General features: G+C 50.6%; 1 protein-coding gene across 18 annotated transcripts in view; it reads left to right on the forward strand.

Annotated features, from left to right (window-relative positions):
- Nucleotides 1-8,445: 8,445 nt before the first annotated feature.
- The window catches only part of LRP8 (LDL receptor related protein 8), a 78,808-nt gene continuing 73,723 nt past the window's right edge, over nucleotides 8,446-13,530 (forward strand). For 4 of the 18 annotated variants that reach the window (XM_047725474.1, XM_047725472.1, XM_047725475.1 and 1 more), the window contains exons 1-2: nucleotides 8,452-8,682; nucleotides 9,466-9,585. In XM_047725474.1, coding sequence (XP_047581430.1) covers nucleotides 8,556-8,682; nucleotides 9,466-9,585 — 247 coding nt within the window. In that variant the 5' untranslated portion in view covers nucleotides 8,452-8,555. Of the gene's footprint in view, nucleotides 8,683-9,465; nucleotides 9,586-13,530 lie in introns of all 18 variants that reach the window. The other 14 variants (XM_047725471.1, XM_047725466.1, XM_047725478.1 and 11 more) reach the window with 8 other exon arrangements.

A 13,530-nucleotide genomic window follows, 5' to 3' on the forward strand; every position in this document is an offset into this window, starting at 1 on the left:
GCCTGTCTCTCTGCCTATTTGTGATCTCTCTCTCTCTCTCTGTCAAATAAATAAATAAAATCTTAAAATTAATTAATTAATCAAAGAATTCTTTATGTATTGGGGGTAGTACTGTTTGTTTGTTGTTGTGGGCTGTCATATATTCTCCTGATTTCTAACTAGTCTTTTCAATAGTCAGAAAAAAGTTAAGTTGAGGGAAGCAGAGACTGCATGGTGATAAACACCTTAACCAAAACAAAAACAAACATTGTTAATATTAACATCCTCAAAGAAATAGGAAAACATACTGCACCCCAACAAGATACTATAAAGAAGGAGCAGTCAGAGAACAAATAAGGAGCTCTTGGAATTATGATAAGAAAAAAAAAAGAAACTCTATAGGGGGTTGAAGAGATTTTTTCAGAATAGAGAACAAAAAGAGGTAGAAAAAATATATATATATAAAGAATTTGGGGGGTCCTGGCTGGGTCAGTTAGCAGAGCCTGCAAATCTTGATCTCAAGGTTGTGAGTTCAGGTCCCAAATTCACTGTAGAGATTACTTAAAAAAAAATTAAAAATAAAAAATAAAAAGAATGTAAAAGACCAGTCTAAGAGGACCAATACTGAAATAATTTAGGAGAGTCAGAAAGAGAAGAAAAAACAACAATAATAACAGAGAAAATAGAGCTGAGGAAATCATCATAAAGGTAGTTCTAGAAAATTGTCTCCAAATTGAAGATGAGTTTCTGGAATGAGAAGGCCCACTTTATGCCCGGCACAATGGATGGAAATGGATTTACTCCAAGACATATTGAAGATACTGGAGACTAAAAGCTTCCAGAGAGAAAGAACAGGGTTCCTATAAAAGATTAAGAAACAGAATGACATTGAACTTTTCAACAGAGACTAGAAGACAATAGAGCAAGCCTTCAAAATTCAGAAGGAAAATTATTTCCAACTTAGAATTCTGTACCTAGTCAAACTATCAATTAAATGTGAGGCACTGTTAGAAATGCAAGGTCTCCAAAAATATACCTCAAATATCTCCTTCTAGAAAGTGATGATGTTCCTCCAAATCCGACAGTGAGTATAAAAAAAGGAAGATGTGGGATCTGGGAAGCAAGAGATTCAACAAAGAAGTGCGGAGAAGCTTCCAGGTGACGGTGAAGGGACAGTCCAGGATGAGAGCTGAGCAGCTGGCCTTGCCATCCACCTGTCTGGGCAGAGCAGTCACAGATCTGCGGGGACTTCTTCTGCATGAGTAAGTCAGTAAATACTTAATCGTGAAGAATAAAACAATAAAACCAAAAAATCAATAATTAATTCCAGGAAAGACGCAAAGTTGTGCAGGACAAAAATTCATCATGGCACACTGGGCATAGTATTTGTTGTTCTGATCACATCAAAATCCTTCCAGGATATGCCACCAAAAGCACATGGAACAAAGAAAACATAGAGAAATTGGGCTATATCAAAAATAAAAACTCAACAGTGTGAATAAGCTACAGACGGAATGGGAGAAAATATTCACAAATCATATATACAATAAGGGGCTAATACCCAGAATATACAAAGAATGCCTACAATGCAACAACAACAAAAAAACCCAAACAACTTGATTTAAAAATGGGCAAAGGACTTGAATAGACATTTTTCCTAACAAAATATACAATAGCTAATAAGCACATGAAGAGATGCTCAACATCACTAATCATCAAGGAAATACAAATCAGAACCACAATGAGAGACCACTGCATACCCGTTAGAATGGCTACTATCAAAAAAAGTAAAAACAAAAGCAGACAATAGTGTGTTGGGGAGGATGTGGAGAAATCAGAACCCCATGCACTGTCGGTGAGAATATAAAATGGTGCAGTCACTGTGGAAAACGGTACGGCAGTGCCTAAAAAAATTAAAAGTAGAATCATCACATGATCCAGCAATTCCACTTTTGGGTATATACCCAAATTAATTGAAAAACGGGGACCGGAAGAGATACTCATACACCCATGTTCATAGCAGAATTATTCACAAGAGTCAAGACATGGAAGACACCCACGTGTCCATCGATGGATAAATGGACAAAATATGGAATATACACACAATGAAATATTATTCAGCCTTATAAAGGAAGGAGATGCTGCAGTACATTACACACGGATAAACAGGGAGGACAATATGCCAAATGAAATAAGCCAGTCCTAAAGGAGCAAATACTACAGGTGTCTGGCTGGTTCCTTGGGTGGAGCAGGAGACTTCTGATCTCAGGGTCATGAGTTTGAGTCCCATGGTGGGCGTAGAGATTATTAAAAAAAATAATAATAATAACAACAACAACAATACTAATAAACTTTTTTTAAAAGACCAAATACTGGGGTGCCTGGGTGGCTCAGTGGGTTAAGCCGCTGCCTTCGGCTCAAGTCATGATCTCAGGGTCCTAGGATCGAGTCCCACATAGGTCTCTCTGCTCAGCAGGGAGCCCGCTTCCCCCTCTCTCTGCCTGGCTCTCTGCCTACTTGTGATCTCTCTCTGTCAAATAAATAAATAAAATCTTAAAAAAAATAAAATAAAATAAAAGACCAAATACTGTATAATTCCACTTACATGAGGTACCTGGAGTTGTCAAATTCATAGAGCCAGAAAGTAGAATGTGGTTGTCAGGGGGCAGGGAGAAAGGAGAATGGGGAGCTACTGTTTTATGGGTACAGAACTTTAGTTTTGCAAGATGGAAAGGGGTCTGGATGCACGGGGGTGATGGTAAACAACAGTGTGAGTGTACTTAATGCCACTTAACGAACTGTACACTTAAAAATGGTTAAGGTTGTACATTTTGCAGCTAAGTGTATTTTATCACAATTAAAAGTAATTTTCAAATAAAAAAAACTTTTAAATCACATAATCGTAATGATATTGGAAGGATGGGCAGGGGCTGACTCAGAGAGTGAGTGCACAGGTGTCTTTATGGCTGTGTGTTTGGGGGTGCTGGTGCTTGTGAGAGAGCCAAATCCCTATCTTCACGGTGGGAAGTCAAAGAGAATGCTTGAAACTGAGAGACCAAGACAGAGAAATGCATGTGTTATTTAATGATAGGAGGTAAATAACAAAAGAATCAGCTGGAAGGGCTGGAAATGTTTGCCCCGGGGGGGGGGGGGGGGATCAGGGCGGGGGTTGGGGGAGAAGGAAAAGGAGGTTGGGAGAGAAGACATAAGACTTTTCATGATAAGTCTTGCAAAACTGTTTGATTCTTGAAACTATGGAAAGTAAAACTTTGATAGGAAAAAATAAAATAATAACAAAACCCAAAAGCACATGGAAAATTGCTGAGCCTCCCCTAGAAAGCCCTGTGACTCAGGCAGTAGGCACCCAGGACCTGGGTGGCCTCCAGGTCACCTTGAGAAACTCATTGTCAGGGACAGAGCGGTCAGAGCTCCCGCCCTCCACCCTTTTCCCCACATTAAATGAAGGACCCAGAGCAGGGGACCATTAAAGAAGCAAGAACCATCTGGATGGTTGGACAGAGGAGCACTGTTTATTGGAATAGCCATGAGGTTCTTTAATGTGTATTGGAAAAATATAATTAGCATCTCAAAGCTATGATTTCATGGAGGTTGTTGCTTAGTATGAAGCTAAGTTTATTAAGTGAAAGGATTTAAAGGAAAATCGAGGCTGGCAGGAGAGGAAGTAAGTGAAAGGGAGGAAGTCATTCAGGGAGGCTGAGAAGGAGTGGTCATGGAAAATACTGACTTGTCCAACCCCTCATGTGAGGGATGGGGATGCCAAGCCCAGAGAGGGAAAGGTACCTGCTCAGTGTCCAACAGCAAGGCAGCAAAGGAGGGAGAAGTGACTCCAGCTCTCCTAAGAGCACATGGCCAGGAGGCAAGAAACCCAGGCTGGGCTGGTCCTGCTTGGCCTGTGGTCTGCTGTGAAACCCTGAAATGCCTTCATCCTCTCAGGTTCCTGGGTGTCTTCATCTGCATAACGAAGGGGTTCTGCAGCTAATAGCAACAATGTTCCTGGTAAATAGATAATCATTATGCAGCGTGTACCCTATACTCTTACTCAGAAACAACAACAACAACAGCAAACACTCACATAGGACGTGCTATGTACTGAAAACTCTTCCAAGCACTTTATATATGGTAACTTAGTTCATCCTCACTAACTCTGTGAGGTAGTGTAGAACCCGTCTCCAGGAGCCCCATGGTGATTTTTGTCTTTTGGCCGTCATACTCCTGTAGACACCCTTCCCACAGGGACGAGAGCACATCTGGTAACCAGTAGGGTATTCCAGAAATGATGTGGTGCACCTTCCATAGTTAGATCATAAACCTCCTTGTTTTCTCTGTCTCTCTCTCATATCAGTAACTCTGGGGAAGCCAGCTGCCATGTTGTGAGAACACTCAAGCAGCCCCATGGAGAAATTTGTGTGGTGAAAAACTGAGTCGTCCTGCCAACCGCCAACATGAACTTCCCAGCCATGTGAGTGAGATGACCCCAACCCTCCAGCCTCAGTTAAACCTTCAGAAGACCACAGTCCTGCTAACACTGTGACCCAACTGAGCTCCTCCCAAATTCCTGACCCACAGACACTGGGAGGGATAATAAATATCTGTTGTTGTTCTAAGATGCTCATTTGGGGTATATTTTGTTATGTAGCAATAGATAATTAATACTATTAGGTAACATTGTCACCCGCATTTCACAGATAAGGATGTTGAGGGTTCATACAATTTGACCCACATCACACAGTTAGCAAGGGATTTAAACTCTAGCAGTTTGGACCTATATAAAGTTCATGTAATGAATTAGAATCCCTCTTTTACAGGAATGAAGATATTCTGTGTAGTCAAAAAGAGACAGAATGAGAAAGAAATACAGAGAGACAGGGGCAAAGAGAAATGCTCAGTTGGCTCAGGCCAATATGAAGGACTGGGGCTAGACTTCTGTGAAGTGAAGATGATGGACAGTGGAAGAGCCCTGGTGCCCTTACAGTTCAGCCGTGATTAACTCAGGTCGCCAGTGTGTTTACCCTAGCTGGATGGGGGACTTAGCCTTGGGTACCCCGGTGTGGGAATCTGACATCCCTGAGTAGCCCCATCGGCGGTTCCCATTACCCTGCACACTCACCATCTGGCCCCGAGATCAGAGATCCTCAAAGGCAAGGATGTAGTCTTGTTTATCCGTGCCCCTCACCTAGCATAAGGACAGTCCCCGGAGGTTTATAGAAAGCCCTGACTGCAACCTCTCTGGAAGAGGCTGGAAGTCTTCTCAGAGGAAGAGGCATTTGAGCTCAGGCTCAAAGGATGAAATAGAAGTCAGTCAGTGCACAAGTGTTCTAGACAGAGGGTACAGACTGGCAAAAGCCTAAAACTCCAGTTTTGGGGGGCCAGGGTGAGGGAGTGGAATGGGCGTGGGCTGGGCCCCTAGCAGTTCTGGAAGCAGGACATGGAGGCTTAGGAGGGGGATATTGCTGTGCTGACAGCAGGTGGAAGTCACCTGTTTCCATCTCATGAGGAATTCACTGCACTTGAGGTTGGGTTTGGGGATTTTCATTGGAAACCCAGAAGTGGGCAAGGTCTGTATACTTGAGTCAGCCCAGAATGGAGAGAGAGGACAGGTGGGGACAAGTCACCAAGGCAGCAGAAGCTATACCTCAGGGTCCCTTTAGTGTCTGACATCTGTCAAGAGCTGGGCTTTCTCCATTTGCCCCTCACTGGAATTAACCAGCTTACATGCCCTGAAAAATTCCCAGTTCTGCCACCTGGGTTCAAGTGCTAGCTTTGCTGCCATTTACCAACTGTGTGACCTCCCTATTCCTTAGTGTCCTCATCTGTAAAATGGAATAAACATATGACCTGCCTCATGGGGATATTATAAGGACTCAGTGGGTTAAAGCATTTAAAGCACTTAGATGAGGCGCCTGGATGGCTCCGTTGGTTAAGCATTGGCTCAAGTCATGATCTCAGGGTCCTGGTATCGAGCCCCATGTCAGGCTCCCTGCTCAGCAGGGAGTCTGCTTCTCCCTTTCCCTCTGCTCCTCTCCCTCCACTCCCTGTTTGTTCTTTCTCCTCTTTCGTGCTCTTTCTCTCTCTCTCAAATAAATAAATAAAATCCTTAAAAAAAAAAATGCTCTTCAAAGGTGCCTGACCCCAAGTGTGCAGTGAGAAGTAGTTATTATTATTACTTGATATGGTTTGCTTTTTGACTTTTCCAAGTATTTAGACATCATTTACCTAATGCTTCTTTTGTGCCAGGCCTGTACTTATCCTCTGAAAATAAAGATCAGTAAGACACAGTCTTCCCAGGGGTACAGAAAACTTCAGTAAGGCAGAAACAAATATTGGTCAAATTCGTGCCATGCCAGAGGCCCAGAAATGCAGGACAGGTTCTTCCTGTCCTCAGGAAGGTTATGTGCACATCTGTGAGTCTGTCTCAGGGAGGTCACAGGGGGACTAGGGAGAGAAGGAAGTAGCCCAAACTGGCTGAGGATTTCGAGGAGCCTGGAGGACCTCTGATGAGGGGCTGTTGAGAAACAAGAGGTTGTCCATCTAGACAACTGGATCTGGGGGAGACCCCTCCTTTGGAGGGGAGGTCAATGAACGCCTGCGCTCAATCTTTATTCTTTGAGTATTGGGAAGTCATCAGGGGTTTTGAACAGGGAATTCTGTTTGAATAATAGTAACATACCTAAGTTATTATGTAACAGCTGTATGCTTCATGCTGCCCATGCATAATCTCTTCATTGACTATAATCCTCACAGCCCTGTGAGAGGAATTCTGTCATCATTCTCATTTTGGATGAAGAAACTGAACCAGAGGTGGGAACCAGTTTCTTTAGATGATCCTATCACCTTGTTTTATTTTTTTCTCATAGCAGTTATGATTATCCGAAATTATCCTTTTTTGTTTTCTTGCTTTTGTGTCTGTCTCTCCCAAGTAAGTTGTAAGCCGTAAGAGAGCAAAGAGGGACCTCCTGTATTTCTACACTCTATCCCTGGGCCGCAGATAATGCTGGGCACGAAGAGGGGCTCCCTAAGTTTTTGTTGAAAGCGTGCATGTCCTTCGTTGCCTGTGTGTGGATGGCTGGTCTCCCCACCAGTCAGGGACTTCACCATCCTGGTACCGTGTCAACCCACGAAGTGTTGGCACAGAGCAGGGCTGAATATGCTTGTTAGATGACTGAATGAACAAAAGTTAGAAGGGCTAATGGCAAGAATGCCTGCTGGGCTCTCTGGGGTCTGCGCCCCTCTCCTACGAGGTAGCCGCAGCCATTGCCAAGGGGCTGTCATTTGTGGGAAGGAATAGGGCTCAGGAACAGGGTTGCTGGCAGACAGTGGCTTCCAGGACTGGGACGAACAGCTCTCGAAGCTCCTTTTTCTGCCCCTCTGCCATGGAGGTGAAGTGGCAGGAGGAGATGGGATGGTGGACCTACACTGGGCCCAGACACCTGCCAGTTTGTCTCTTTTAGTGGCCAATGCCCTCAAACCTCATTCTCCAAAGAAGGTTGTGCGGGTTCAGCCTCACCGACCAGCAGGCAGGGAAAATCTAGTCCCAGGTCGGCTCTCTGCACCATGGCCTGGGTGGGTTGGGGATGTGATCATCTAGAGAAGGGGACTTCTCCTTTATACAAATGGTGAACAAAGGCCCTGGATGTGCGTTCCCTATAAGCAGGAATAACACATCCCTTTTGTGGAGTGCCCCAGTCCCCTCCCTTCCCTATCACAGCAAAGACTGGGTGTTGCCCTGCAGGTGACCCTCATCGCCCCTTTGCCTGACGAAGAATGCTTTAGACGATGAATATATAAAGTATGTGTGCCAGGCCCAAGCCACCTGCCTCACGTCCTCAGCCGTGGTCACATGAGCACATAACATGCACAGAGGCACATGGGCACGCGAACCTACTACACGCATGCATCGTATCTGGTGGGCAGCGGATGAGGGGTGCAGAGGGCCAGTGCAGCTCCCAGAGCTTCTCCCCGATCTCACACTTCCCGGTATGCTGACCTTTATCCACGACCATCACCTCTGCCCCATGTGCACATTGCACAGCCTGCGCACCAGGGAGCATCTCGCCTCGCACCGAGGTTTACTCCTACGCATCCCTCAGCCTTCTCTTAGCCTCCAGGCACCCAGTGCTGCTTCCCCTGGCCTGTCTGCTTCCTCTGGGGCAGGGACCTCGCCCGGCTCATCCCAGCATCTGCGGCGCCCAGCGGGTCCTCAGCTAGGTGCCCGCGCGCCAGCTAAGGGAGGAGTGGACCTAGGACAAGAGGGAGGAGGCAGAGGCGGCAGCCGCGGGAGGAGCGTGGGGGCGGAGGCGGCAGCGGGAGGGGGCGCGCGCGCCGGCGGCGGCCGCCCAGGGCCGGGGCCGCGCGCCCAGCCTGAGCCCGCCCCGCCGCCGAGCGTCACGGAACCTGCTTGAAATGCAGCCGAGGAGCCGGGGCGGGCGGCAGCGGTGGCGGCGGCGGCGGGGGCAGCGGCAGCCCCGGCGCCGCGGCGAGGACTCGGCGGGCTGAGGCGCGGCGGCGGCAGCCGCACGGGGTGCGCGGGGCGCGGCGGCCGGAGCCCGGGGCCCGCCATGGGCCGCCCCGAGCGGGGCGCGCTCCGGCCGCTGGCGCCGCTGCTGCTTCTGCTGCTGCTGCTGCCGCTGCGGCTCCAACAGCTCGCGGCGGCGGCGGCGGCTGATCCACAGCGCGGCGGCCAAGGTGCGTGAGGCTGGTTTCCCCGCCCGGCTCTGCGCCGCCGGAGCCGCCAACAAAGCGCGGCCCGGCGACCAGGCTGCGGGTTACGCTGGGCTCCGTGAGCCCGGGCCTGGGGGTGGGGATAGGTTTCTCGGGACCCAGCTATCCTTTAATTTGCCCTCGACCTCCGCCCCCCACGGCTCCCGGCGTCGTTGGCTCTGCCTTCTGGCACCTGCTCCTGGGGGATGGGCCCAGTGGGGGCCAGGAGGGCCGGGAACTTTGTGAGGGGGCGGGGGTGGTCATTGATGGTTCCGGGTGGGCTGTATGATTCCAGCCAGCGGGATTGATTTGACACGCGCGCTCCGCGGCGGCGGTGAGCTGAGCGGGGCGACTTCTCCGCCTGACAATGCATTTCCGGCGACCCCTGCGCGCGGCGGAGAAAGAGGGGCTGCATGCTAAGGGGTTGAGCCCGCAGCGCCCAGTGCGTGTGTCGCGGCGTGTGCGGGGGTTCCCTGTGGGTCTGTGTCTGCGTAGATCTCTGATTGTGGGCCGTGAGTGCGGGTGAGTGTTCTCAATGGGGGGTATACCCAAGTCGTGTGACACCGACTGTGTCTGGCCTCGTAATGCCACGGAGCAGCCCGCCATCCCATTACCATTCTGCCCTCCTTCCGGATCCAGGGCGCCCGAGGCCCCCAGAGGTCGTAGGCTCCATTATCGCCTCCTTTCCTTCGCCCCAGTAGACCCCTCCCTGCGGCCAGGACTGCACTGTCCGTGCATACGGCTCACGCCCCCCTCTCCCCCGAGCAGGGCCGGTCAAAGAGTGTGAAGAGGACCAATTCCGGTGCCGGAATGAGCGCTGCATCCCCTCCGTGTGGAGATGCGACGAGGACGACGACTGCTCGGACAACAGCGACGAGGATGACTGCCGTGAGTTGGACGGCTGGGGAGGAAGGGAACGGGGCGGGGATGGGGGGCCGCCGGCCACCTGCTTGGACCTCACTGCCGGGAAGCTGCCCTGGCGCCGCCTTCCTCGGGGTTGGGTGGCTTGGCCAGCGTGTCTTAATGGGGTCCAGGGCGGGGCCCGGCGCTGGTGTGGCCCAAGAGGAGGGCGCGCCACGCCCGGGTTGCCGGGCCGGAACTGTGGGCAGGGACACAACCGTCCCTGCAAGCGTCTAGCTTCCTGCGTCTAGCCCTCCTTGTACTCCTGCGTCGGCCCCAGGGAACGCGCCGGTGTTTCAAAGTTCTAGGCAATTCCGGGCCTCGTCTTGCTGGGTTTTTGTGAATGAATGGGCTCCCCGGGGCCCCTGATTGGCCAGGCGAGGACCACCCCATAGGCCCCCGTGGCCAGAGCGGCCAATCGTGGAGCGGGCGGGTGTGCAGTGTTCAGGCGCCGGGGGTGCAAGGGCCCTGCCCTGGCCCCGCCCCGGCCACACCCCCGCGCGCACCTCCTGGGAAGTTAAGTGCTTGTGAGGCCCGGGCGCTGGCTGGCTCCCGCTGCTTTTCTGCCTAGTCATGGTGTAGAGGTTTTTGTGCCACCCTGACGAGCGGACCACACTCTCCTGCTGGCCGGGCGCGGGCATGAGTCATGGGACAAACCAGGAAGGAGGGGGCCGGGAGAAAGAGTTTGCTTCCTGGAAAGGGCCCGTGGATTCCGAGACTGCACGTGAGCGCACAGTTGGTGACGGGTGTGCACGTGGCGGGCCGCCTTTGCTGATGCGCTGCTTGCACACCTGGGCGCTACAGCTTTGCAGGTTCTTTCTTGCGATGCTTGTGGTTTCTGATGTTTGTGGTGGCAGAAGTGAGCTAGCAAGCAGTTGCCATGAAGGAGTGAGGCTCCAGAAGCAGAAAGAAAAACAGGACTCTTTAGAAACAGACGCAGGGGATCGTACATTCATGGTCCTGGAATGCCTTCTCAGTGCCAGCCCCCGGGCACTTTGGAGCAGGGCCCCACTCCATAGGCCAGGGAGGCCCCACAGGGTCTGCGGGAGGGCAACAGGTGGACGGATCCACAGCACCACACAGTGGCAGGAGCGGAAGAGGGAGGAACACCTGGACAGGCAACGTGGAGTCTTTGAGGTTTTCTGTGGGCTTGCTGGTCAGCCTCCAGATGCATTCTCAGCTGCAGTCCAGAGTTGGCTCTGTTTCTTGGGCTCATGGTCTCCTCCTGTCTTCATTTCCTCACCTGACCGCTTGGGCTCATGATTCTTGGCCTGTTTCTGAGGACCGGTTCTAGTAATGTAATTGGAAGTCAGGCAACTGACACGTGCTGACTGTTGGCCATGTGCTGACTGTTGGCCATGTGCCAGCCCTGCGGTGAGTGCTTATCTCGGGTGAACTCCTTCACTCTTCTCAGCAGGCCCATTTCACAGGCTAAAAAACTGAGGCACTGAGAGGTTAAGTTACTTCCTCCACAGTTCCTGAGTTGCTAAGTAGGAGCTTGAATTTAACACTTCCAGAAGCCTAATCATAACCTCACCATTGATTCCCCAGTGCTATTGAAATGGTGAAAATGGCAGTGCTGGGGTAAAATATTATAGAGAGTCTCGCCCCAGGAGTTGTTCTGTGGTTGCCTGACCGAGGGAGTGCTGAGGATGAGGCAGGAAACTCGAAACTGCAGTTCTGGGTTGGTTTCACCTTATCTCCCTGGCTCTGTAGAACAACAATCTTATGCGGGTTTTTCTTGTCACCCCTGTTTGTAGATAGGGATGCTATCTCAGAGACGTGGGGCGATTTGCCCAAGGTCACACAGCTGAGAGTGACGGAACTTGGTCAGGATGTCCACGTGCCTCCTAGCTTGGGTACTGTCTGTTGCAGTGGGGAGTGTGGCACAGAAGGACCCAGGAATGTGATCCAGGGGCTGGAAAGCCATGTTGCTTCTCATCTCCATGGGAGGCTCTGGAGAAGATGGAGGAGTGAAGTAGCCTATGTCCAGGTGACCCCAGATGGGACCAGGGGAGCTCTCGTGGCCAATCTGGGCTCCTGCTTTCCTTCTGAGGTAGATGGCTTGGAGTGGAAAAGGTGGGAGCTCTGGTTAGTACCAGTCCTACGTGGCTTAATTTTTCTGAGCTTGTTTCCTCATCTGCCAAATAGGGCTGCTGTTCCTCCATCATAGGTTAATGTGTGGAAAGTCTTCAGACAGGGTGGGCGAAGAGAAGGGAATGGATGAGCCCCTTAGAAAGGGACCCTATGAGCCACAAAGAAATCTTGAAGAATGTGGGTGGGGGCTTTGGGTAGCTAAGTTGGACTACGTGTTTGAGAGTGGTCTTTCTTCATCCCCTCCTTCCCCATGTGGGGAGATTCCTGCTCCCCACCTCCGCCCCATGCTGGGCTGCCTGCCCAAACTGAATTTCCTTGAACTACCCTCCCCTCAAGTCTGTTGCTTCCTCCCTGAGCAGCCTCTCTGCCTTATATCTGATCCCCTCCTTTGGCACTCCAACCCTTCTACCCTATGAGAGAGCCGGAACCACCCCACCTCTGTACCTCTATAGGCCTGCAAAATGGGCATTGCAATTTCTAAGTGAAGTCTGGGTAAGGCAAAATGAGTACAAGCTCCCAAAGGGGCCAGAATGCAGCCTAAGAATATCAAAAGCTGATGGAGGCTAGAGGGAGGAAGCTTTTATGTCGAGGAAGCCAAGGAGGACTTCCTAGAGGAGGAAATAGCTAAGCCAGGCCTTGAAAGATGATAACTGATATCATTCCCACAAGGCTTACCATTTAAAAATAGATGGTATGGTCCCCATAGTATGAAGAAGGAAACAGGAGTTCACAGAAGTGAAATGATTCCCCCCAAAGTCACATAGCTCCTCAGGATTGGAGCAAAAACTCAAACTAAGGACCACAAAGTCCTGATCTTCATCCACAGTGGTTAGGACTTGGCACTTACCAGAGACACCAATAGAGCTGGGAGGATGGGGAAGTGAAATGCTTGTGGGGCTTCAGTTCCAGTCTCAGAAGACCTTCAAAGTGGAGGAAAAGGCTGGGAGCCTGAGGCCCAGGCTCAAGGAAGCCCAAGGGCGGCCCAGTCTGGCTAAGTGGGGTGAGATCCTGGGGTGTGGACCTGGTCACGTAGGCCAGTTGGCTCCTTGGCCGGTTTCCTGTTGCTTCTTAGTGTCTGAGGGCAGAGACAGGGGTTCTGGTCTCTGGCCAGCCCTTTGCTCCCAGAGTAACAACAACAGCAACGACCACTTACTAAGCACTTGTGTTGGCCCCGGCCTCCTGAGATGTGTCACCTTGAGCTCCTCACGTCTATAAAATGGGGCAAGTCTCCGAACTACCTGCATTAGCACCATTTTACAAAGGGACAGAGCGGTTAAGTAACTAGCCCAAGGGCATCTGATTTTTTTTTTTAAAGATTTTATTTATTTATTTGAGAAAGAGAGAGAGTGAGTGGGAGCACAAGCAGGGAGGAGAGGGAGAAGCAGGCTGCCTGCTGAGCAGGGAGCCTGATGCGGGCCTTGATCCCAGGACTCTGGGATCATGACCTGAGCCAAAGGCAGACACGTAAACGACTGAGCCACCCAGGCGCCCTGGGTATATGATTTTTAAGTGAAATTGCTGGGGTGTGAATTCAGGCACCCAACTACAGCACCTGTGCTGTCTCCAGCAAATCCTCAGTTTCTCCCTCTTGGGATGACGTCAACCCCACCCCCAGCTTCGGGCCCCCCAGCTCCAGGAAGATCTCTGTGCTTCTCTTTATGGCTGGGCTGGGGATACCCATAGACTCGTTTTGTGCTCAAATTCCTCCACTTAGTTCAGGCTTCTTTAGTTCGCCCTTGTTCTCCCAGCCCCCATCAGCCCTCCATCCCAGGTCTAATAAAGAGTGGGCACAGCGAGGTCTCCCATGGCTGAGAGTTCATTAGCTGGGCAAGGCCA

Source organism: Lutra lutra, chromosome 4 (genome assembly GCF_902655055.1).
Source record: "Lutra lutra chromosome 4, mLutLut1.2, whole genome shotgun sequence".
In the NCBI taxonomy this organism is placed as follows: domain Eukaryota; kingdom Metazoa; phylum Chordata; class Mammalia; order Carnivora; family Mustelidae; genus Lutra; species Lutra lutra.